General features: G+C 41.6%; 1 protein-coding gene across 1 annotated transcript in view; it reads right to left on the reverse strand.

Annotated features, from left to right (window-relative positions):
• BARX2 (BARX homeobox 2) overlaps window positions 1–26,735 on the reverse strand; it is a 74,416-nt gene that overhangs the window by 10,738 nt on the left and 36,943 nt on the right. Inside the window, exon 2 of the mRNA XM_029957259.1 lies at window positions 4,692–4,992. Within this exon, the coding sequence (XP_029813119.1) occupies window positions 4,692–4,992 (301 nt within the window). The remainder of the gene's footprint in view (window positions 1–4,691; window positions 4,993–26,735) is intronic.

Raw genomic sequence — 26,735 nt, forward strand, 5'->3', positions numbered from 1 at the left:
CAGCGTCTTTACTGGGATCCTATATGAAATAAGGACTCTGACCCCAAATTCATACTGGAAAGGAAAAGAAAAGACATATCATCCTTGCTTCATATCATATCATATCATATCATCCTGCTCATCATCCCAGATCCAGCTCAAGCCACTCCTCCCCCCTACACATAGGTGAGCCTCCCCATACCCATAACACCTCCCATGGGTTATCCCTCTGTACTTTCCCAACGGTCAGGCATCACCCAGGTGGCTCCATGTTCTCAACTGTTCTCTAACTGTGAAGCACATTCTAAAGCAGACCAAGGACTCAAAAGTACTTTCTGATGGATTGATTCATTCCTTGTCGCTTCCCTAAACTTTTAAAATGGCGGATTCCAAAAGAAACATTAAATCGGTAGCCCCTCTTGCTTCCCATTCTTCTTCTAACCATGGTTCTCCATTTCTCTGTGGCCTTCTGAAAAGTCCTGAATGTCAAAGCCATTCCTGGGAGGTGTGAGGTTGGAGCTACTTCTGACAACAGAGCAACTACTTCTTGAGTACCACAGTATCCCAGACCCTGTGCTAAGCCCATGACCTATGCTGTCTTATTTCTTCCTTTCACGACACCATGGAGGTATAATTATTCCCATTTTATGGATGAGAGATTTGAAGCTTGGAAAGATTAGAATCTCTTGTTAACCATGGCCAAATCCTGCCTGCTACCTGCTTTTGTAAATAAAGTTTTGTCAGGACACAGACACCCATTTGTTTATGTACTGCCTATGGTGGCTTTCCTGCTATAGCCTCAGAGTTGAATGGTTGAGACAAAGACTATATGGCGCCTCGGTGATCAGTTGGTTAAGCATCTGACTTTGGTTCAGGGAGTGATCTCACAGTCCATGGGCTCAAGCCCCGTGTCGGGCTCTTTGCTGACAGCTCAGAGCCTGGAGCCTGCTTCAGATTCTGTGTCTCCCACTCTCTGCCCCTCACCCGCTCACCCTCTGTCTCTGTCCCTCAAAAGAAAATACATAAAAAATAGTAAAGAAAAAAAGAAGAGACAAAGACTATATGGCCCACAAAGCTCAAAATATTTTCTCTCTGGCCTTGTATAAGAAAAACTTTGCTGACCCTTGGTAGATGATCCTAAAGTAGGCAATGGAGCCAGGATTCAAACCTACTTACATGTGACTTGTAGCCCTCCTCCTGTACAGGGGCTTCCCTCTACCAACCATATTTTTGTACAAGTTAGATCTGTCAAAGGGAAGTCCTCACACAGGCTTTCGTGGAGAAAAATGCAGGGATGCCACATCACAAGGCGTAGCAAACAGCCCACTTGGAGCATATTAAATGAGAAAAAGAACCAGGCTTACAAACTTAGTCCTCAAGATTACGACTGTTGACCTACATTGTAAAGAACCCGAGGTCTACCTGAGCACCAAGTGGATGGACCGCCTCTTTAAGCCAACACTAGCTGTCTCCCTGTGGCTCCAACCCTGGTCACTGCAGCACTATGGACTTCTAGAACAATAATCTGGGATGAGCACCCTTGATACAGTGAGCAGAGGTCACCACTTTCAAGGGTCCCAGGATTCTGAGTTTTACAATTCTGAGGTTTCTAAGGATCATAATTTGTTGATCTAAGGTCCCTTATCTCATACAAATCTTCAGAGCCACAAGCCTGACCCTTAAAGACTCACAGGGGTGAGTTCTTAGCTCCAACTTTCTCTCCCATGAGAGTGATGAGCAACATGTCACCATCAGAAGGACCAATGGTTACTGGCAAATGAAGGTTCTGGGTGCTAATTCCTGGCAGTTGCCCAGCCCCCATGCTTTCACCAGAGTATACAATTTAAAAAAAATTTTTTTAATTTATTTTTGAGAGAGAGAGAGAGAGAAAGCGTGAGCAGGGGAGGGTCAGAGAGAGGGAGAGAGAATCTGAAGACAGGCTCCAGGCTCTGAGCTAGCTGTCAGCACAGAGCCCGACACAGGGCTCGAACCCCTGAACCATGAGACCTGAGCTGAAGACACTTAACCGAATGAGCCACCCAGGCACTCCCAGAGTGCACAATTCAAATCTCCATCTCAACACAGTCTTCCTCCAAGGAACTTTAGAACTTGTCTTAAATCTGTAGTCACATAAATCTGGCCGTCTCAGGAAAAAGGCTACTGGAAGCTAACAGTTTTATTGAAAGTGATCAACAGACTGAAGCTAATAAATCCCCGGTGCCAACAGCACTTAGCTCTCCCCCCAACCCCTTAATGAAGAGCTGTTTCCCAGGCAGCCATTCATTAAGATCCAAGAACCCGAGGTGGCCATGCCACAGGCTTCTGGTCTCCCAGGCTCCCACAGCACCTTCCAGGCCGGTTCACCTGAGGCCATCAGGTGCATTAGTCAATGGAAGGCTCAGTTTGCAGCTCTGTGTGCTGTGTTAGTACATGGCGTTAGCTCACTTGGGAAAAATGCACCCCTGACTCACTCTGGCTACAGAAACACACTTCACCGTCATCAGCTTTCTCTCATTACCTGCCACCGTTACAAATTCTCACTTCCCTGCATATTCGCTTAAATGGGGTCACCTAGGAAACCGGAGAAACAAACAAAGGGGAAGAGGGAGAAAGCTGTGGGAGGAGGGAGTGCTCATGGCCCTGGTCACGTACAGAGGTAGGTGAGGAACACCAGAGAGGGCGGGTTAAGGCGGCAGCTTTCCATGCCAGCCAGATGGCGTCCTTCTCCCCAGGCAAGTGAATCAATCCTACGTAGGTCACCTGAGAGGTGCCTGGGCAGGGATCCGGAAGTCCCAGGAGCTTTATTAGGAACTAACATTTCTGTGAAAAAATTCTCTGGCTTCTAGAATATAAGCCTAAAATCTTACCCAGGCCTGTTGAAGCCCTTCTGGTTAACCACCACACAAGCCATAAATAATGTGCCCACCTCACCTGGTTGCCCAAGTCCCCCAGGCTCTTGTTACATGCTGGGGGCACCAAAATTGCTGCTGATAACCTGGAGATCCCTTCTGTTAATCCCAAGTTCACAGCCGCATCTCCACTGTCCACCCAAAGACTCCTCAGATGCTCAAATCCAAACAGAACTCACTCTTTCTCCACCAAACCCAGTCTGTCCTCTGCCTTGTGCACCTGCAGTTATACTGGCCCAATCCAGGGGGCACAGAATTCCGGCTTTCTTCTCTCTTCTTCACACCAGTGTCAGTTCTGTCCATTCCACCTTCAAAACTGTTCTCCAGTCTCTCTTCCTCTCTGTGTTCCCACCGTCACTGCCTTAACTCGGGTCTTCAGTGACTATCCCTAGACTCCCACCCATTCTCCCACTCCATCACTTCCATCTCAAATCACTTATGGTGCCACCAAAGCAAGAAGTCTAAAATGTCAACCTGGCCATGTCACTTGCAGCGCTTGGTGGCTGCTGACGGACAGCCTAGATAAAGCCTGCATTCTTGGGCCAGCCCCCTGAGCCTTCCAACCTGGCCACACCCACATGTGCACTTTCATCTGGAGATGTCCTGACCACTTGCATTTCCTTCAACATGCCCAGGGAGATATGCCTCTCTGCCTGTGTGCCATTCCCCCAGGAATCAAAGCTCTTCATAAATGGTGCCTCCTGAGAAGCCTTCCCGATCCCCATCTGACACACTCAGCAATATCTCTGTGCTTCTCAAGCCCTTGGTAACACACTGGCACCAGTACCCGTGCACTGTGTTGTAATTTGTTGTCATTTCCTTCCCTGTGATCCAGACTTTCTAGACTCGTAACCCCTGCCACAGTGCCCAGCCTACAGCAAACTCCTGATGCATGCTCAATTAACTGAATCCATGCCCCTTAGCTTGTGATTTGTAGACTCCTCTCTCACTTAAATTTGTATCAAACAGCTACTAATAGCTTAGAGATGCACTGGGGTTTCCTTCCCTTTCTCTCTGATAGGACTAGGGTCAAACCTAATGAGCAGAAAGGACCTGGAAAATCCTCCCAATAAATAGATCACACATTAGCTCAGCCACTTCCACATCTCCAGAATACGTTTGAAGGAACAAGGCAAGACATATATTCTTGCATATTTTGCAGTGCAGGTACTAAATTAAACAAATAAGCTGAGAATCTTAGTAAAGCAGAGGTCACAGCTCACTCATCTGGATCTCAAAAGGGTTTAAAGAAGGAACTCACATCCAGGTACTCCTCCTCTCAGCCACATTGTTCTTAGCATCTCTCACATTTACCAGAAATCTAACAGTTCGTCAACCGAAATAATCCAAGCCTTTCCATGCAAAAGCCAGGCCAGCACACTGATGCAGCTGGGAGCCGGAGGGTGGGGAGAAGCCAGAGAAGGTCCCAGGCCCCAATTCCACATCTAGTCCCACTGCATCTGAGCCTACATGTTAAGTGGCTATTCAAAACCAAACCTGTTTTCCGGCTCAGAACCTGGGCAACCATTTCCTAAACTTGACCTTGCTTGTTATACTGGCATAGTTAAATACAGCAAGGAGCATACATTCAGCAACACACAGGATTCTGGGGCTTAAGTATGATGAGCATATGTGGGCTGGGTTCTGTTGAGTGGGCTGGAATTACAGGAGCCAAGGATGAGATTCCTGCTGTGGTGTGGAACCTCTCTAAAACAGTATTTGTGGCCATCCATCCCACAGAGCCAAAGGGTCTTCCCTTCCCAAGGGCCTTCCCTGCGGACAGTCCTCTCCCAGGCTTCTCACCTGTCTGGGGTGGACAAGTACTTCTGCTTCTGGAATTTCTTCTCCAGGCCCATGAGCTGCAGCTCAGTGAAGATGGTACGACTCCGACGGGGCTTCTTCTGCCGGGGCGTGGGCTGCTCCGTCTCCGACTCACTGCTGCCGAGAGCCTCGCCCCCTGGGAGCTCCGCAGAGGTGGCCTCGGAGGCCGGGTGGCAGGACAATGCCTGGGCAGCTCCCGGGGTGGCGGGGACCAGGTGCGAGATGACCGTGGGCTGTCGGGTGATCACTGAGAGGAGGGGGTATGCCCGAAGGGAAGCAGGGCCTGGAAGACAAACAGGAAGGCAAGGTCAGGAGAGGAGCCAGGGTGGAAGAAAGCCAGGAGCCCCGAGAGGACCACTTGCGGAGACCTGTTTGACTGGTGGGGCCTCTGGATCATGAGAAGGTATGTGGGAGAAGGGGGAGATGCAGGAACTCATGATCTAGATCTGCTGGGTGGGCCAGTGAGCTGTGCTCAGCCTGAGGGGTAAGAGCAGTCAAGACCCCACTGCCAGAAAGAGGGTCCTGCCATTCCTCTGGTATTAAGTGGACATTTCCCCTGTCTTTTTTCTTTTTAAAGTTTATTTATTTTAAGGGGAAGGACAGAGAGGAAGAAAGAGAGGGAGAGAATTCCAAGCAGGCTCTGCGCTGACAGTGGACTGACACAGGACTTGATCCCATGAACTGTGAGATTGTGACCTGAGCCGAAATCTAAAGTCAGAGGCATAATAGACTGAGCCACCCAGAAGCACCCCCATAGTCTCTTTTAAAACTCTAAATTCTTGTTTCAGAAATAGGGGTCAGGGGGCGCCTGGGTGGCTCAGTCGGTTAAGCGTCCGGCCTCAGCTCAGGCATGATCTCATGGTTTGTGGGTTCGAGCCCTGTGTCAGGCTCTGTGCTGACAGGTAGCTCAGAGCCTGGAGCCTGCTTCAGATTCTGTGTCTCCCTCTCTCTCTGAGCCTCCCTTGCTCATGCTGTCTCTGTCTGTCTCTCATAAATAAATAAAAAACATTAAAAAAATAAAAAGAAATATGGGTCAATAATTTGAGCAGATGAAAAGAAGTAGTCAGAAAAAGCTAGAAACACATAAGAATACAAATAGATTTGTAATATTCAAATTGCTGAGAATCACCTCTGGTCTTTGTAAAAATACATATGAATTCCTCTTGAGCGGTCTCTAGACCTTGAATCATAACATTTTTCAGAGCTGGAAGGATGCTTAAAGATTATTTCATTCAGGAGCACCTGGGTGGCTCAGTCGGCTCAGTGTCTGACTCTTGGTTTTCGGCTCAGGTCATGATCTCACAGTTTCGTGGGTTTAAGCCCTGCCTTGGGCTCTGTACACTGCCAGCTCAGAGCCTGCTTGGGATTCTTTTTCTCTTCTCTGCCCCTCCCCCATGGTCAAAATAAATAAATAAACTTAGAAAGGGATCGTTTCACTCAACTTCTTCATTTCAGAGACAAGGCTGAATGAAAGGCTGAATGACTTCCGTAACATCACAGAGACTACAGAGCTATGAGAAAGAAGACCCAGGAGTCAAACCAAATTCTTCTGGCTTTAAGTCCACTGTTATCACATCATGAATCACATCGATGTGTCATTTAGAGGAGGACACACAGAAAGAGATTTTAATTCACACGAAAACTCAGGTCCATTATGAGCAGCTGCCTACAGCACTGTGCAAAGGAGGATCACGAGGCTGGGTCAGAGCATGGCTGAGAGAAGAGAGCTGAGGTTGACTGCTGAAGTTTGCCGAAATGCGAAATGCCGTGGGCATCTGCGGGGGCGTACGGTAGTAGGTAGTATATATGCTAGTTATGTGCCGCTCCTACCTTAGGAATTTCAAGGCAGAAGTACTTTTCTGTCCAAGAATCTGTTATATCTTTAAAGTTCAAGTAAAAGAACTCTTCCTTTTCATTATTCAACAGGATTATGTTTAAAATATCATGATCCTTACCTATATGTCATTTTAGCTCTCTGGCCTCAGTCTTGCCATCCATATAGTGAATAAAAGTAGGTAATTTCAAGGAATTCTTCAAACTCTAATTTACTGATGCCAGAAAAGTACCTTTCATCCCAAGCCTATTTTGATATCTGATGAATACAGAGAAGACTCAGGGGCTGCCCTTGGGGACTTGGCCCAGCCCTGACAAGTCATTACAAGGGCAAAGGCAAGAATGTGAGCCAGCAAACACTCACACTCGTTCTGGGTTAAAACCAACCAATGTCAAAGAAACATCTGGGTGTCTACTTCTGTTCTATCTCCCTCCTCTGGGTTGACTTTTCTCTTCTTATTCATTCCCACGCTTCTGTTTTGGACCCCAGAGTTATTTGTTCTTACAGACAATGTCCCTTGTTCTTCTAGAAAAGCGCAGTACAAACCACGAAACTATTAGATCATAAATCACCAAAGGCTATGACTTCCATTAACTCTCCAGGCAGTGCTATTAACACTTGAGGTTTTGTGTTGTGGATTCTTTTTGAGGAAAAAAAAATCATCTGGGAAAGAATTATGCCAAGAAAATGAGGATACCGGGGCCTGTGGTTTTGGATCTCCCAGCATACAATATGAAATGTGACTTCTTGAAAAAAATTGTCTGAAAGTTTCTTTACTGGCACGAGGTATTTCTCATCTCAAATCACTTTATTCCTTTAATTTGAATGTTTCTTTTAAAATAAATGGTCTTTATTAAACAGGCTAACTTATACTCTAGACGCTCCGGAGCTTACCAGTATGGGATGTGCCTAGTTACCTACCTGTCAGTAATGCTTTTATCACTCGAGTTTCTGCAGTCTCTTGTCTAAGAGAGTAAAACTATTTTTCACCTAACATAAAAAATATTTTGGAAGCATGGAAATATCCAGTGTTGGCAAGGGTAAGGGGGAATGGGCACTCATATATTGTTGGTGGTGTACCAGTATAGTCTCTTAGAAGGGCAAACTGGGTGACTGGGTGGCTCGGTCAGTTAAGCGCCTGATTCTTGATTTCAGCTCAGGTCGTGATCCCACGGTCATAGGATGAAGTCCTATGTTAAGCTCCACACTGGGCATGGAACCTGCTTAAATTCTCTCCCTCTCTCCCTCTGTCCCTCTCCCTTGCTCACTCTCTCTAAAAAAAAAAAAAAAAAAAAAAATTAAAAAAAAGGACAAACTAAGCAGTGCCTCTCAAATTACTGACCAGGTAATTCTGTAATTTGAGGCCAATTTGCCCACAGGTAAAAAGATTTATGTACAAGCATATTCACTACAGCCTTGTTTATAATAGTGAAAAAGGGAAACAAATCACATATCAATAGGAAAATGATTAAACAGTGGTACATCTATATAGTGTGGACTACAAAGTAACCACTAAATAGAACTATATAAACAGAGAGATATGTAGACAGATAGATAGATACACTGATTGATAGGTTACATGGAAAGATGGATAAACTAAAGTGAAAAAATTCTCAAATATATTATTGAGAGAAAATAAAGGTATGGAACAATCTGCATTCTTTTAAAAAAGTTAGATGTGTGTCTGCATTTATAAATGCATATTTTTTAAGCCTAAGAAATTAGTCACCAAACTATTAACAGTGATTGTGTCTATGAAAAGAGTGGAAGTGGAATAGGGGACACAGTGGTCTCCGTGTGTTAATCTAATCCTGCGGTCAATCCTGCTATAAATGGTTACTGAGCATCCACTATGAGCCGTACTCTGTTCTAGACATAGTACAGTGAATAACATGAAGTCCCACCTTTAGGAAGCTTACATTTCAGTCAGGGAGGTAGACAGAAAACAAACAAATGAATATATAATGTTAAAGGGGCATCTTGGTGGTGTTAGTCTCTTCATTTCAGCTTAGCTCATGATCTCACAGTTTTTGGGCTCAAGCCCCACATCGGGCTCTACACTGGTAGTGAAGAGCCTGCATGGGATTCTCTCCCTTTCTCTCTGCCCCTCCCCTGCTCTCTGTCTCTCTCACATTAAATTAAAACTTTAAAAATTTATATATATGTGTATGTATATGTATGTATACACACACATATATAATGTTAAGTAGTGAGAAATTCTGTGAAGAAAAACACAGCAGATTATGAAGATGGGGCAGGTGAGGAGGAGGCAGGCACTTATCAGAGGAGATGGCAGTTTTGGCAGACAGGTGACTGAGGGGAGAGGAGAACCCTGAGAGAGCACCCTGGGCACAGAACCAGCTCGAGCAAAGCCCTAAAGTGGGAATGGTCTATGTTCAAAGATGAGCAAAAAGGCAGAGTGAGTAAACGGTGGGGGGAGGGGGGCAGTGGGGAGTCACAGAAAATAAGAATTTGGAGAAATATGCTACAGTAAGATCACATAAGGTTTTCAAGCCCAAGCCCAAGAGTTTGGATTTTCTTCAGAATGTGATAAAAACAGTGGTGAGATCTGAGCTGGACAAGGACGTGATGTGATCTGTGTCCTAAAGATCCCTATGGCTGCCGTGGGGGGACTGACTATACCGGTGAAGGGGAGGAAGCAGAGGAGTAAGCTAGGAGGTGAGGCCACATTCCAGACTAGAGACCACTGTGGCACGGGCCAGAAAGATGGCAGCTGTGGGAGTGAGAGGTGGTCGATTCTGAGATTCTGTGTGCTGTACAATTAGAGGTGAAAGAGCCTGTCACGTCTGAGCTAGAGAGTACCATGTCACAGATGGGTTTCTGGCCTTGGCACCTAGAGAAACAATGGTGCCATTTACTAAGAAGGAAAGACTGGTGAAGAGCAGGATTAGATGTGGAAACAAAGATTTATGTTTCAGACAAGTTGCTGTTATACATGGTAGATGTGCTGAAGAGGCAACTACATCCACTAGTCGAGTTCACAGAAAAGGTTAGGTTGGAGAGTACAACCTTGACTCATGGGAGTACACGTGGCACTTAGAACCACAGGATTAAATGACATCACCTAGAGAGTGAGTGGAATAAAGAAATATAGAGACCCAAGGATGGAGCCCTGGGGTATGCCAACATCTGAGGTCATAAAAAGGATGAGAAGCCTGCCAAAGGAGCAAGAAAAGAAGAGAGAGAAGGTATAGGAAACCACTATCCCATGGCTTCCCAATCCCTAGAGGATACTTCTGTAGCAGAGCTGACCTTTAAATACGTGTGTGGGGGTGTGGGAGTACTGACCCCATATTTGAAAATCCAGATACAATATTCTAACTCTCCCAAAACATAAGAGCCTACCATTGATCAGAAGCCTTACCGATAAACAGTTGATTAATACATATTTTGTATGTTATCTGTACTATATATAATAAACTAGAGAAATGTTATTTAAAAAATTATAAGAAAAAGAAAATATATTTACTGTACTGTACTGCATTTTTATTGAAAAATATCATCATAGAAGTGTACCCATGTAGTTCAAACCTGTACTATTCAAGGGTCAACTGTATTTACATTTTACTGTAAGTACATATTACTTCTGTAATTTGAAAACAAAACTTTCAGTTTTCAAAAACTTTGTTTTGTTTTCACTGGAAAGTTTTAATATATGTTCAATTTTACAAAAAAGAATTTTCATGTATTGGTGTTCATACCCATAAATCATTAAAACTTCTCCAAAGCCAGGCAAACAACAACAACCAACTAGAAATTCCAGCAACAGTGTTCAAAGTATGTCTGGTTTTATATGACACTGATAGTAACGCAAACATTGTGTTATTCTGAGCAAAGGGGCCTCTCTCTGAGCCACCTCCAAGCCAAAGGGTCTATGGAATTTTCTCCCTTCAAGACAGAAGATGTCTGAGTGCTCATGCTAGACAGAATCATATTCTTTCTCTTAAAATAGTGATAGTCTTTAACAAGTCGTCCTAGGACAATTATACATACACACACACACACACACACACACATATATATGTATGTATGTGTGTGTATATATATATATATATATATATATATATATATATGCCAAAATAAAGTTAACTTAGAACTTATAACATTTTAAAAATCAACTGAAAATGGATTATAGATCCAAAAGTAAATACTATTTTATAAAACTTTTAAAAGAAAACACAGGAGAAAAATCTTTGTGACTTTGGGTTGGGCAGGGTATTCTTAGCCATGACACCCAAAGCATGACACAGTAAAGAAAAAGGCAAAAACTGGTTTCCATCAAAATTAACAACTTTTATTGGTAAAAGATAATATTAAGAAAATGTAAATATAAGCTAAATATGAGAGAAATGTTTGCAATTCACACACCTGACAAGTGATTTGTATCCAGAATATACATTTTTAAAAACTCTCAAAGTTCAACAACTTAAAAAAATGAACAAAAGTTTTGGACACATAGTATGTAAATACATAACAAGATGTTTAGCATGATTAGTCTTAAGGAAGTGCATATTAAAACAACAATAAGATACCACTACTTATTTGTTAGAATGGTCTAAAACTTTTTATAAACTGACAATATCAAGTGCTGACAAGGATATGGAGCAACGGGAACTCTCTCTCATACATTGCTGATAAGAGGCAAGATGGATAGCATCTTTGAAAACCAGTTTGGCATTTTCTTATAAACTTAAACTTACAGTTATCGTATAACCCAGTAATCCCCCCCTCATAGGTGTTGATCCAAGTGAAAACATAAAAACCTATGTACAAATGTATATAGTGGCATTATTAGTAATTACTTACCAAAAATTGGAAACAATCTAAATATCCCTCAAGTAGAACGAATAAACAAACTGTGGTACACACATATGGTGGAGTAATGGAATATTATTCAGGAATAAAAAGGGAACAAATTATTTGATATGGGCAGCTTCATGGATGAATCTCAAATGCATTATCCTAAGTGAAAGAACCAGACTCAGACACTGTGGAACTAATTCCCTTTACATGACATTCTGGAGAATGCATTCTAGAGATGGAGAAGACATCTAGAAATAGGTCAGAGATTAAGGTTAAGGGAAGAATTTGACTATAAAGGGGTAAAACAAAATAATTGGTGTTGAAGTGCCAGGGCTGGGGCTCTTTATTATTATTATTATTATTATTATTATTATTATTAAAGTGTAATTGACATACAGTTAGTTTCAGGTGTACAACACGGTGCTTGGATACTCTATACTTACACTTTGCTCACCACAAGCATAGCTACCATCTGGTGATGGGACTGTTTTGTATCTTGATTGTGGCATTTGCCAAAACTCATCACCATACACTAAAATAGTGAATTTTTACTGAACATAAGTTAAAAATAACAAAAGCCCCCCAAACATTCAATAAATACTTTAGGTACTATTTTGGTTTTTTTTAAGGTTAATTTTTTTTTAATTTCAGTATAGTTAACACACAATGTTACATTAGTTTCAGGTATATAACATAGTTTATACATTGTACTGTACTCACCACAAGTGTAGCTGTCATCTGTCACCATACATATTACAATTCCACTGACTGTATTCCTTCTGCTATGCCTTTTATTCCCATGACTTATTTATTCCATAACTGGAATCCTGTATCTCCTACTCCCATTCACCCATTTTGTCCTTCCCCCCACCCCCACCCCTCTGGCAACCAAAGGTTTGCCCTTTGTATTTATAGGTCTGATTTTACTTTTTGTTTGTTTCTTCATTTGTTTCATTTTTTTAGATTCAACCTATAAGTGAAATTACATGGGATTTGTCTTTCTCTTTCTGACTTCTTTCACTTAGCTTTATACACTCTAGGTCCATCCATGTTGTCTCAACTGGTTAAGATCTCATCTTGCCATTAAGGCTGAGTAATACTCGTGTGTGTGTGTGTGTGTAACACATCTTATTTCAACAAGGAAATGCTAGAATCTAAAAGAAATAAAAAATGTTGGCAAGGATGTGGAGAAAAAAGAGTCCCCATGCACTGCTGATGGAAATGTAAATTGGTGGAGCCACTGTGGAAAACAGTATGGAGGCTCCTCAAAAAATTAAAAAAAGAACTGCCCTATTATGCAATAGTTCCACTACTGGTTATTTACCCAAAGAAAATGAAAATGCTATTTTGTTTTTATTATAAAAGTAATACAATCTGTTATAAAAGAAACTTAAAACAAATCAGAAATATATAAAGGACGAGTCTCCTCTCATTACTTGTCAAACCTAATTAGAGAGAAACTTCCATAACTATTCCTATGTATATAGCACAAACATACAGATAGATGTTCCAAATCTAGTAATATGTATGCTCGTCTGTTGAGACTCATAGTTACAAGTGTTTATTTTGTGAAATATAAATCACTTTATTTTTTCTAAATGGGTAGTTAACAATGTCAACGCCATATACTGACCAGTCCAGTGGCTTAAAATGTCAACTTGAAAACACACTGAATTCCCAAAGAAAGGAAGTCGGGAATTTTTGTTCATCAGAATTCTGGGAGCCTGCTAAGGAATTTTGGTGACAAGAATTCTGAGACTCTCCTGCTCTCAAGAAAAGCAGCACTACCCTTCCCAAGGACTGCCCTCTGGGGAGGTGGTTACAAATAGGATACAACTGTGGTCGTGCTAAATGAAGGCAGTGGATATGGGGGAGAGTGGGGGTGGGAGAGGCAGGAGTTAGGAAGTGAGAGAGAGAAGGGTAAATTTCTACAGGCTGCCGTGAGTCTGCAACTTTGGAGAGCAAAGCTTATTTAGAGAAGATTCTGAAAAACAGGGTATACACTGTGTATAATCCATGAATATACCTGTTCAGGAAAACTAAAGATCTTCATGTTCAAGGCTTCTGTGGTCAGATTTCTATTGTTTGAATATAATTCTGTACATACACTAGGCCATACGTGGCCCTAAAAACAGGTTATATGTTTCTGGACTCTTCTGACCTATGGAACTAATATATGAGCCAACCACTCCACTTTAATTATTATGATTTCTTAAAGGAGTTTTGTTATCTGGCAGAATAAGTAAGTCTTCATGCTTTTAACAAAACTGTCTTTTTCCTGTTGAGTTTTAGCACCAACTTCTTAGTCTCTAAAAAGGCAAATCCCACTAAAATTTGGTTCAAATTACACTACCCTTATAGATTAACTAGGGAAAAACTGTTCTTTGAATGATCCTATCCTCTGGTAGGCTGATTGATGGCTTTTTAGGGGCGCCTGGATGGCTCAGTCAGTTAGGCGTCCAACGGTTGATATCAGCTCAGGTCGTGATCTTGCAGTCGTGCGATCAAGCCCATCAGGCTCTGTGCTGAGCATGGAGCCTGTTTAAGATGCTCTCTCTCTCCCTCAGCCCCTCTCCCCCACTCAGTTGTCTCTTGTCTCTCAAAATAAATAACCATTTAAAAATGGCTTTTAGAGGAACACTCATACACTGTTGATGGGAATGTAGATTGGCACAGTCAACTGTGGAAAATAATATGGAAGTTCCTTAAAAAATTAAAAATAGAAATACGATCTAGTAATTCTACTACTGGGCATTTACCTAAAGAAAATGAAAACATCAATTCAAGGTATATGCATCCCTACATTTACTGTAGCATTATTTATAATAGCAAAGATATGGAAACAACCTAGATGTCCATCAATAGATGAATGGATAAGGAAGATGTGTGTGTTTGTGTGTTCATATGTATATATGTATCATATATACATATATATAATGGAATATTATGCAGCCATAAAAGAATGAGATTGTGCCATTTGAAACAACACAGATGAACTGAGCGAGGATTATCCTAAGTGAAATAAACTTAAGAAACACAAATACCATATGATTTCACTCATGAGTAAAATATAAAAAAATTAATAAACAAAAAGCAGAATCAGACCTATAAATACAGAGAATGAACTGATGATGGCTGGAGGAGAGGGAGGTGGGGATACACAAAATGGGCTAAGGGGAGTGGGACATACAGGCTTTCAGTTATGGAAAGAATAGGTCACGGGAATAAAAGGCACAACCTAAGGAATACAGTCAACAATAATGTAATATCATGTATGGGGACAGATGGGAGCTATATTTCCTGTGAGTACAGCACCATGTATGAACTTGTCATATCACTATCCTGGACACCTGAAAGTAATATTACATTGTGTGTCAACTATACTCAACAACAACAAAAAAATGGCTTTTGGAAATTTATGTAATTTGGTTCCAAAAGACTTAAACCCAACAACAACAAAAAAACCTTCATTAAAAACAAAACAAACAGGGGCGCCTGGCTGGCTCAGTCAGTAAAGCTTCGGGTCATGAGTTCAAGCCCCATGTTGAGCACAGAGCTTGCTTAAAAAGGAAGAAAAAATGCTTCCAGTAAATGACAGTGACCTAAGGCAACATCTTTCACCAAAGCCTATAGTTCCAGGAATCTTGACCCAATGTTTTAATGCAAGTTCAGCAACAAAGCTGTACTCTACTCACTGGCTAAGAGCACCTTGTGATGTTGGAGGTGCACAGACAAGGCCACGGTGATGATAATGTTTGTGGGTTCCTGAAGGACTGCCCTTGTAAACAATGTAATTGCAGTGAGGCACCACGCTGAGGTTTTGGTACTTGGAAAGCACAAACTCAGATGCAACACAAGTCAGGTTAGCTAATGTGTGTGCTCCAGAGCACGGAGTCTCCTGAATGGCAAACCAATGGGGAGTAGAAAAGTGAGACAAAATGTACTTGAGCCGGCTGTTTGCTGTCTTTTCTTGTTTGAATATATGACCTGATTTCCAACAAAACACCACTGGCCCCAAGCTTTAATTTCACAAAGCACTTGCAACTTCTATTTCATATTCCCACAAAACTACTGTGAGATCATCCAGCCCTATTTTTACATTTTGGCTAAAAATCAGACTTAGGTTTTAAAATAGCAAGGAAACATTTAAAATTAACACACGTTAGGGGGCACTGCGGTTACTGAGAAGTCAGATGATGTAGAATGCTAGGTATTAAGTATGTCTTTCTTTTTCCCTGAGAATTATCACTATGTGAAAATGTTGACTGAAGACAGCTGCCTTCCTGTGCTGGACCATTTACATACACTTGTGAAATTCAAGCACGTTATCTGCTACCAAGAAAGTAATGACTGTAATAAACCAAAGACATTGTTTAAACAAATGCATTTTTAGTTGACAAAAGGGGTGTAAACATGACCATAATGAATGCATTTTCTAGTAGTTGTTTCCTTCCACCAATCCCCCTAACCAATGTCTTGCTGCAGGATGGGTATCACATAACTGTGTGTACTGTATACCTGTATACAAGTCATTCCCTGCCAAATGGTTCACCATTTTGAGAATCTGTTTTTGGATTAGAAAATCTGAGTATATTAGTGGTGGGTAGGCCATGGCACATCCTAGATTTTTGGGGATGGTACAGAGCATTCAGCAGGCTAAACAGAACACTTTCTGTGGTGCTGATTCTGAAAACTGTAAACTCATGCATGTGAACACATTTGGGATAGGCAGAGGCACAGTCCAGGACTGTCAACTCCAGGCACATCTCCTCATTAGAAATCCCCTTTCATGGTAGAAGCCCATCCCCTCCAACTATAGCTGTACTTGAACTTCAGAGCAGAATCTTTGAAGAACAGTTTTTGTTCCTACACATCTCCTGTGGGCTTCTCTCTTCCATGCTTCCAACATACCAGTCCCCAAATTGACTTTCCACACCCACGTTTCCGGTTGACACAGGCAAGGGCCAAAGGTCTGAGTGGATAAGAATCTCTAAGCTGCCTGCTTGACTGATTTATGTTCCAGGAATGTGTGACCTATATATCCGCTGAAAACTTATGAGGGTCGAAAGCAACACACACAAAGACGGTGCAGAAATACTCGGATAACCTGACAGACTCAATGGGACAACTGGGTGGCTCTAGCGGAGCTTCCTGGGAAAAATCATAACATCACCCACACCAAATTATTCCCATAGACTCACATTCCTACCAATTGGCTGGTAACCCATAGTAGTGGAAAGAATAAGGTCTCTACCATTGACCTGTGGAGTGATCTTGAACAGGTTACCCACCCTTTCTTTCTTAGTTTCAAGTTCCTCTTCCATAAAGTAGGGCTAATAATAGTTCACCCCTGTAGATTATTGTGAGGTTTAAATGTGTTACCATATGTGAAGTGCCCAGTGGGCATTTAATTGCTGTTCCCTCCTTTTCCTTTCCTGCCTCCCCCAGAGCTGCCTGATGCTCTGTGAGCAAGCCAAATGAAAGCAGATAAATGTTCTTACCAAGAAAGCAGGGTTCCCTGTGAACTACGCACGTAGGGCTTCTCGTCATCTATGGCTTCATATGTAAAGCAAGACAGCAACCCCAGAATCTGCCAAATAGAGGTCTTCAAATACCCTCACAGCTGTGTAGAGAGGCAGACAGCAGCAAGGGAACAAAGCAAATCAGTAGGAAGACTGACCTGACTGGCCATCGAGACTATCAAGACTTCAGAAGTCATTACTCTGGCTTTGCAGATGAGTGTAAAAAATTCACGGAACGCTTAAGAGGCCCAATGCACAGCTCTTCCCAAGGTTAAGAAGGATGGGAGCAAGGATGGGAGACCCAAGATGGACCATAGTCAATTTCTAACACCTGCAGGGAAAGCAGGTACAGGTGGTGAAAATGAATTTGGCTTCTCTTATAAAGAAAGAGGACTAATGAAAGGCTGGGCTGAGGGGAAGTGGTAAACCAGACATGAAAATTCAGTCACTGTATGTCTAGATGGATAATCTGTAAGCATGGGAAAGGTGGAGGGGAGTGAAAGCAAATATAAAGATGCTCTGAGACACCTTTTCACTTTGTGACAGACCACATTTCTGGCTAGCAAGAGCTAATGAAATAGATGCACCCTTTACAGGTTGTGGTTTTATATGGCTAAAGAAAAGAGAAAATGTTTTTTATTTTATTTTATTTTTTACATGTTTATTTTTGAGAGAGAGACAGAATAGAGGAGGGGCAGAGAGAAAGAGGGAGACACCAAATCCCAAACAGGCTCCAGGCTCTGAACTGTGAGCACAGAGCCCAACATGAGGCTCAAACTCACCAACTATGAGATCATGATCTGAGCTGAAGTCCTAAGCTTAACCAACTGAGACACCCAGGGACCCCAAGAAAATGTTTTTCAAAAGGCCAACTCAAAGGCTGACAAAAGGGTCTTAGCTATGAACTACTTCATTAAAAAATAGAGGGGGAGTGCTTTGATAGGTTAAGTATAAATGAATTAGAAACATATGGGATAAGGGGCACCTGGGTGACTCAGTCAGCTAAGCATCTGACCTTGGCTAAGGTCATGATCTCACTGCTCGTGAGTTCAAGCCCTGTGGTCAGGTTCTGTGTTGACAACTCAGAGCCTGGAGCCTGCTTCAGATTCCGTGTCTCCTTCTTTCTCTGCTCCTCCCCTGCTTGTTCTCTCTCTCTCTCTCTCTCTCTCTCCCTCTCTCCCTCTCTCTCTCACTCACACACACACACACACACACATACACACACAAATATTTAAAAAAAAAGAAACATGGGATAAATTTATTCCAAAATCTACATGAGACTGCCATACTGTAGCCACTGGAATAAGCATCTAAATAAAAACTTAAGGTTCGCAAAGGTTTGAAAATACAGAAAGCAGGGAGAAAACATTTGGGGGGCTTTAGAAAAATGTAGGACGTTGTGGGGAGAAAGCCGAGGGCATCACAGCAACCCCAGCAGCCTGACTGCATCATGCCATCTTTTCAGATTCTTGAGTTTGCAAAGAGACAGGCTCAGTCTTATGGCCAAGCTGCAATGTCATCAAAATTGCAGCTGCCCACAAAACCACTGGGCTATGCTGAGAGCTTGGTGAAATCAATTAAGCTGGTTGGGGCTGGTAGGTTTAGGAATCTTCCCCTTCTGCCTAGAATGTCAGACTACCCGAATGTGGTCACCATCCACCCTCTAGCCTTCCCCACCCCCCTGCCTTCTGCCAAGGAACACACTGGAGACAGCATTGTCTTTCTCCCCCTGGCCATTCTGTTTTCTGCATACACCCACACCTGCTTTCATCCATACCTCATAATCACTCACTGACGGAAAGCTTCCCAGAGCAGCTGTTGTTTAGTACAAAGACTGAATTAATCACTCCTACCTTCATGCGCCCACAGTATTTTGTTTGTGTCCTTATTCACCCTTACTTAATTCAAACCTTAGAGTAAGAATTAATTTGTTTATCCATCTATTTCTCAGGAGATTGCAAACTTCTTTAGGACACAACAGCAAAGTGCATCTTCCTAGAGTTTAATTAACTTCATGCCTTACTTGAACTGATTCACCTGGAATCAGAAGATCAGGGACATGTGATCTTGACACCTTTGGGTTCTATAGCCTCGGTCAAACCATATTCCCAAGCTTCTGTTTTCTCTTCCATAAAATGGCAATGACATTTCTCCACAGGTTTGCTAAAGATTAACATTAGATAATTAGCATGGAAAGAAATATTTTTAAACAGTGAAGACCATGCCAAAAAAGGCACTGATTTTTCCAAACACTCAAAAGGCACTAATGTTCCATATTTTGGAGATGCTTCTATTCATATGAAGTCACACACTGCTCTCTTGTGCTACTTTAATCCATTCCTTTGCTTCACACCTTGTGCTTTGCAATTTCTACATGAGGTTCTGGCATCCAATGGGCAGATCTGCACAAAGCCACCCAGGGAGAGTCATGTGTTCATTGTCACCATCATCAGTGAACATGATCGAGCAGCTATGCAGCTCTACACTAACTGCTAGAGACAGGGAAGGGAAACAACTCCTCATCTCTGCCCTCAAGAAACGAATTATCTCATTGGGAAAATGAGACACTAAAATGAAAAGGAGACAAGAAAATAAAAGCATGTGGCAAATGCTGGGTGGGATTAAAAACCCTAGGAATTCTGGACAGATGGCTGTGTTCTAGAAAGTACAGGTCAATTCGTAAAAAGAGAAGGAGCTGAGTTGTGGGGGAGAAAGGAAGGCACTGTCAAGGAAAAACCAACAAGATCTTGAAAACCACTAGGCTGGGGTGGGAGACAGGTGCAGACACAAGGAAGGCACAGGAAGACTCAAAGACTCCAGTGGTCTTTGCCGGGACTGTGGCACCTCTGCTGTGGGAGAGTTTCCTGGTGGGAAAGATAAGGCCTACAGAGGCTTCTTTATGGATATGGAGACTGTACAGAGAACCAGACTTGAATGGTGGAAAGTCAAATCCATCTCCCAAAAAGAAACAACAGAGGATCAAGGACAGGACTCTGGGGTGCATCTTTATCAATGGGGCTGGAAAAGGAAAAAAGAAGTAAGAAACAAGAAAAAATTTGCCTAAGAAGCAAATAGCACAATAGAAGAGCACAGGCTCCATGAAAATGGCCAAAGAGAATTGTTAAGAATGACTAACTTTCCGTGAGTTTACTCACTAGAAAATCATTAGACTTGGAGTGCCTGGGTGGCTCAATTGGTTAAGTGTCTGACTCTTGATTTCAGCTCAGGTCATGATCTCACTATTCATGAGTTTGAGCCTGGTGTTGGGCTCTGCACTGACAATGTGGAGCCTGCTTGGGATTCTCTCTCTCTCTCTCTCTCTCTCTCTCTCTCTCTCTCTCAAAAATAAATAAACAAACAAACAAACATTTACTTAAAAAAATCATTTGGCTTAAGTTCTAAAATTTTCCCCACTTCTGACACCTCCAGACCTATCTCCATAGTATATGAATCTCTGCCAGGTAAACTAGGAAAACGTGCATAACACCAGGGCCCCAGGTAAAGTTTCTAGAAAAAGTCACAGGAGGTTACTTTTTTGCAAGTGGTCCCATGGGTCCACAGGCAAACTCCTGATTACCCAGAAGGAAAATCATCTGCCAAACTCAAAACCTATCTTATGCCAAAATGTAATTTTCTAAATTCAAGTTAATTTCCTCCTTCTCCCTAAGCATTCTAATCCTGGCTTAAATATATTCTCTATAGTTTGCCTTTGGTTGCAAAGAATAGAAGCAAAGTGAAACAAAAGAGAATAAAATTCAATTCAATTTAACAAATTATGGAATACCTCATGTAGACATTGTGCCAAGAACTGGGGATAAAATGGTACACAAGACAGACCAGGTCCCTGCCCAGCTTATGGTCTGGCCAGATGGCAGACACTTAAGAAAGAAGTAATTCAGGGTGCTATAAAGAGCATTCAGCAAGAGGATTTAACCAAATATAGATGGTCAGCATGCTCCAAAAAGAGTGTCATATAACAGAGATGTGAAGGTTGAGATTAGCTGAGATTCTAATTCGAGATGAGAAAACAGGTAAATATATGCAAATTTACCAAATTCTTAATGTAAAAGAAAAAAAAATTAAGAAAAACAAAAAAACTCAGGATGAAAAGTCATTTGGACCTTACCAGAGAAGACCTAAAGAGCTACTAATGTGGAAACTGGTTCCACTGAGTAAGGCCCGTGGGAAGAGTTCTCTGCTGGAACAAGAAGGCAAGTCTCTGAACCAGAGTGCTCTCAAGCAAATCAGGGTCTGGAAAGGCCCCCCAAATATAGTCAGAGATCAGAATATTTTGCTTTGCCATAATGATTGGCATAATACAGACATTTTCATCAGGATCTCTCAGGATCATGCAGTCATACCATTTTTGTGGTCAAGTCTCCTATCCTTGATATTCCCTTGTTTTCTGATAAAGGAGCATCCTTAAAGGCTGTACAGTGAATGAAGTCAGGAAACACAGAACTACATGGCAGAAAGGACTCAAACTTTGGAGAGATGCACTCTATCAAAGAGAGGACCAAAGAGAAGCAGCGTGTTTGGCAGAAGGATCTTGTTGGATAGAATGGATGAGTTCCTCTCCCTTTCTCTTCTATTCAAGTCATTAAGATCAAACAGTAACCAAAAAATTATATAGCAGAATATCAATACTTACTCATGTGTGTCTTGCTCTTTTACATAATAAAAGAGAACATAATAAGGGATAATAGTAGGAATAAAAACGGTAAGATTTTGCAAAACAGTGAACATGAATCATGTGGACTGTCGGTACCCAACTGGCCAACCAGGACAAAAGAGTTGTTCCCTATGGCCAGAAGGCTGTCCCCTTCCTTGCATAGAGTCAAATCCTGCCTATTAAGATCCAACTCTACCCTTAACAAGGCCATTAAGCTTACTTAGTATTTAGTGCATAATGAGGTCTTTCTCTAAAATTTCCACATTTGTGGGAGTAGGATGGTTCCTTAAAAGGTTCCTTTTTGATACCAAGAGGCAATAGTTTTATCAGCAGTTACACACTCAGAGGCAGTGTGTCTCTCTTACATTGCTCAACCCGACTGTAAAGTCTTTTTCTTATATCTCTATCTTCCACACGATATTTCCTATACTTTGCCAAGATACCAACTGAATTAAACAAGTATGCTGAGAACAAGGCTATTAATGCATGCAGGTAAACTTTGCCAGAACTACTAAATCTTCTCAGTTCACAAGGAAGTAAAGTGATCAACTGTGTGCTCATCTTCTCATATTTCCCATAGGTGATCCAGATTGCAATTACTCAAGGCAAAAGACTATCTTTGCATAAAATATAACCATGTCCAACTAAGACTTTGTGGCCATGTGATTTATAGCTAATGACACACTGAATAACAGAACACAGGGATTACATTTTCCAACCTAGTCTTTGATGTATGAGGCAGATGGTATTAAACAAAGTCACACAGAAGGTTGGGGTCTGAACCAGGACCAAAGTCACACCACCCTTAGAGGTAAGGACAAATGTGCTGTTCGTGTCACTGTATTGCCTTCCTAGACAAGAGCTACCAAAATGCTGAGTACTGGTTGGCCTCAAACACGTCTTCCTTCATGTGTTGTTTTCCTTTTCAATCATTAACTCTCTCACTCTGCAACCTAGTGTTACATATCACTGTGATTTTAATAATCTGAGAGGACATGGCAAATGCTACTTTGGAAATTTCTGGGCCTTTGCAATACCCCCCCCCAGCTTTATTGAAGCATGATTGAGAAATAAAAATTGTATATGTATAAAGTGTACAACATGATGATTTATGTACACATTGTGAAGTGATTATCACAATCAAGCTAAGTAACACAGACATCACCTCACATAATTGCTTTTTTGTGTGTGGCAAGAAGACACTTAGCAAATTTCAAATATACAATACATTATTATTAACTATAGTCATCACATGTTATATATTAGGTCTCCAAAACATACCCATCTCATAAATGAAAGTCTGTTCTCTTTGACCAACATCTTCCCATTTTTCCCAACCACCAGCTCTCTCTGTAACTATTTTCTACTCTCTGTTACTACGAGTTCAACTTTTAAAGACTACACATATGAGTGAGATCATACAGTATTTCTCTTCTGTGTCTGACTTATTTCACTCAGCATAATACCCTCCAGGTTTACCCATGCTGTCACAAATGGTAAGGGTTTTTTCTTTTTTAAGGCTGAATAATATTCCATTGTATGTGTACACCACATTTTCTTTATCCATTAACCTGTCAATAGGCACTTGGGTTGTTTCTATGTTATGGCTACTGTGAATAATGATGCAATGAATGTGACAGTGTAGATCTCTCTTTGAGATAATGATTTTATTTCCTTTGGATATATATACATCCAGCTGTTAGACTGCTGGAACATATGGTGGTCTTATTTTTCATTTCTGAGGAAGCTCCATACTGTTTCCACAGTGGCTGTAATCATGTGGCCTATTTTTAAGGAAGCTTGAGGGTATGTATGTATGCATGTATTCATTCATTTATTCATTTAAAGAGTTCTCTATGCCCAACACGGGGCTTGAACTCATGACCCCAAGGACAATAGTTTGCATGCTCTACTGACTGAGCCAGTCAAGTACCCCCAAGGAAGCATAAGTGTTTTAGAGATGAACAGCTAATAATCTGTCACAAAACCAGTATGAAAGACTTTTCTTTGGAAATTTCTCTTAAATTGGGCAAATACACACTTAGGAAGAGAGGAGGAATGTAAAGGTAAACCTTTAATTTGTATATTTCAACTTGATGGCCTGCAACATTGGCAATGATTTGCTCACTAAGGAAAAAAAAATAGTAACTCACCTTGTGTCAAGGGCCATAGGAAGGATCAATCTCTCTAAAATAAGGTAGGGTCAACAAGCCACTAAGTCAGTCTCATGCCTCTTAAATTCTACTTATATCTAAAAGGCAGTGGACAGAGGAGATAAAAGGAGGAAAGCTTACTGAGCACTACCAGGGGCTAGACTTTGTACATACTTATCTCTTAGAACAAAAATCATCAATGACTTGGGTACATATCTGGAATCTGAATGGATAGGTCTGATTCATGGCCATTTCTTTTAATTATATCACACTACCTTCCAAAATTCTAAAATACAGTTTCCCAGGGACTTTCTTTTCTGGTATTCTAGGGGTCCAGGTAATCCATGTACATGCATACACAGTTCTGCTTCTTCCAGGGGATACTAATGAGTGATGCACTGGTGTTGGCTCATATTGCATAAGAATAGTCAATACTTATCCTAAGACCTCCATAATTTTCATGACATGGTACCCTATTCCCAAAAGAAAAAGGCAAGCAAGGATATATTTTTTTCTTCTTAAATCACATTAATTTTTTCCCAGTAGGAAGCAACATGTTTCAATGTATAAAATTTAAATGTACTGAAATACAGACACCAAAAAAAGTATATTCCCACATACAGAAAAACCAGTGAAGTTCACAGATTTCTGAAAGATAAAGGAGATCCTATTTGGAGACGCTCTGCGTGGAAGAAAGATGGCACTGTGGTTTTAGCCCAGACTAGAAAAGAGAACAAATAGTTGTGTTTCCTGGGGAACAGCTTGGATTGAAACAATATAAGACATTCTGAAATCCATCTAACACAGCAATAATGACCCTATTACCAAGACCAAAGAAGTGAGTCACGCCATACACATGGGCAAAAAACTCAGATTTGTAGCCAGATGCCCAGGTATTTTCTCATTTTCCATGAGCCATTTCTCCACTGACCATGTGAGAAGTAGAGATGCATTTTTTATAGAACTTGCAACCATTATTCCCAGAGATCTGTATCAATACTGCTTTCGGTTCCACTTAATTAGTTAAATTTCTTTTCCTCACTGTTAACAATTTAGCAAATGCTATAGAAAAGTAAGGAGAAAAACAAATGTTCCCTTTCCTGACTAGATTCTGAGCTCAAAATTACAGGCTCAAAAATTATCATTCCAGGGGTGCCTGGGTGGCTATGGTTTAAAAGCGTCCGACTTCAGCTCAGGTCATGATCTCACACTTAGTAGGTTCGAGCCCTGCATTGGGCTCTGTGCTGACAGCGCAGAGTCTGGAGCCTGCTTTGGAATCAGTGTCTCCTGCTTTCTGTCCCTCTGCCACTTATGCTCTGTCTCTGTCTCTCTCTCTTAAAAATTAATAAACATGGAAAAATTGTCATTCCATCAATAGAAAAAAATAAGGTAAAAAATTGCAGTATAGAATTGTACCAAGATTACATCAAAGGCAGAGTATTTTTTTTGAGAGAGAGAGAGAAATAGAGACGGAGCAAGGGAGGGGCAGAGCGAGAGGTAAAGAGAAAATCTTAAGTAGGCTCCATGCTCAGCACATAACCCAACTCAGAGCTTGAACTCATGACTGTGTGATCATGACCAGTGCCAAAATCACAAGTCGGATGCTTAACCAACTGAGCAACCCAAGTGCCCCAGGCACAGATTTTTAAAATAAGTATACATTTTAAATTTTAGGATCTCTTTAGCCTACTCAATAAGATGGACACCAGAGCAAGGTCTTAAAATATAATCAGAAAGTGGAAAATTATAGAAATGTTAATGTAACAGTCGGTGTTTTATATGTACTATTATTATAAGCCGAAAGGGGCAACACAAATGTAGGCTCTTGTCATTATCTGACAGGGAGCTCTAGGCTAGCACAGTCCTTCCCAGAATAGCTCCCTTCTCGCTGTCAGTATTACAGAATCCAATGCCCACACCAAGTTTAGCTACCAGCATAGACAGTGTGATTCCACAACAGGCCCGCAGCCTTCTAATACCTGCAATGTGTATTCACCTCTGCTATCAGATGCAGCATTGAAAAGAGGATCTTCGACAAGAGCAACTTTTTGGTTCCCAAAAGAGGGGAACTTCAACATGCAATGTGCCCTGCAGGCTCATACCCCTTTAATTGGGTGTTAGCTCTCTTCCAGTAGCCTAACTCCACAGCCTCTCCATCCAGCTGCCCATGTAGGACGTTTCAGGCCAGACCCTGCTTCCCTCTCCCATCACACAGCCGAGTGCAGGAGATGAGGGCCACTCCAGGGCAAGGATCTTCTCTGTTCTGGGGGACAACGGGGTTGAGAGTGAGTCAGAACACAGCAGTGTCCCTCTCTGATCCAGCTGTGTATACATCATTACTCCACAACTCAACAAAGATACGGTGGAAGGTAGGAGTGTTGTTAGGTCTTTTACCATATAAATAAATCCACTGGATAGACAGACTCCTAGGATACTCCAAAAGTGTCCAAAAATAGCCTCAGGCAGCAGCCAAATTATAGCAAACCAACATCTCAGTGGAAGCCATCCACTCACAAAGGAAAGGAAGAACCACAGTTGATGTTTTACATTTTTAGGCCTATAATGAAGTTATTAGAGTCAGTTTCAAGTCATCACTTTTCCACAGTAGTAATTAAATATAAACTAGTGGTGACAACTTGTTAACCCACTCACCTACTGATTGAGGCTTCTGGCTGGTCCCAGTTCAAGGGGAAAATTCTCAGCCCCAACATGTCAACTTCAAGTACAGGTGATGGACTCTACAATTTCTTATTGTTCTTAACTAGCAAGGATCTATAACAATCCTTAGTTTCACAATGCTTTGCGCATTATAACCAAAGATAATCAATCAGAAACACTGAACCAATTCATTTCTCCTGAGCCATTTCTGAGACAGTTTCTGTAGAAAGAGGAGATCCTGCCAAATGTCTCCATTCCCCAGCACCACTCCTCCTACTCAACACACTAGCATTTGCTAGTCTTTCTTACCAACATTCCTCCACCCCTAACCACACCCTACTCTCTCCACAACCACCACTGAGC

This window comes from Suricata suricatta, chromosome 11 (assembly GCF_006229205.1).
Source record: "Suricata suricatta isolate VVHF042 chromosome 11, meerkat_22Aug2017_6uvM2_HiC, whole genome shotgun sequence".
Classification (NCBI taxonomy): domain Eukaryota; kingdom Metazoa; phylum Chordata; class Mammalia; order Carnivora; family Herpestidae; genus Suricata; species Suricata suricatta.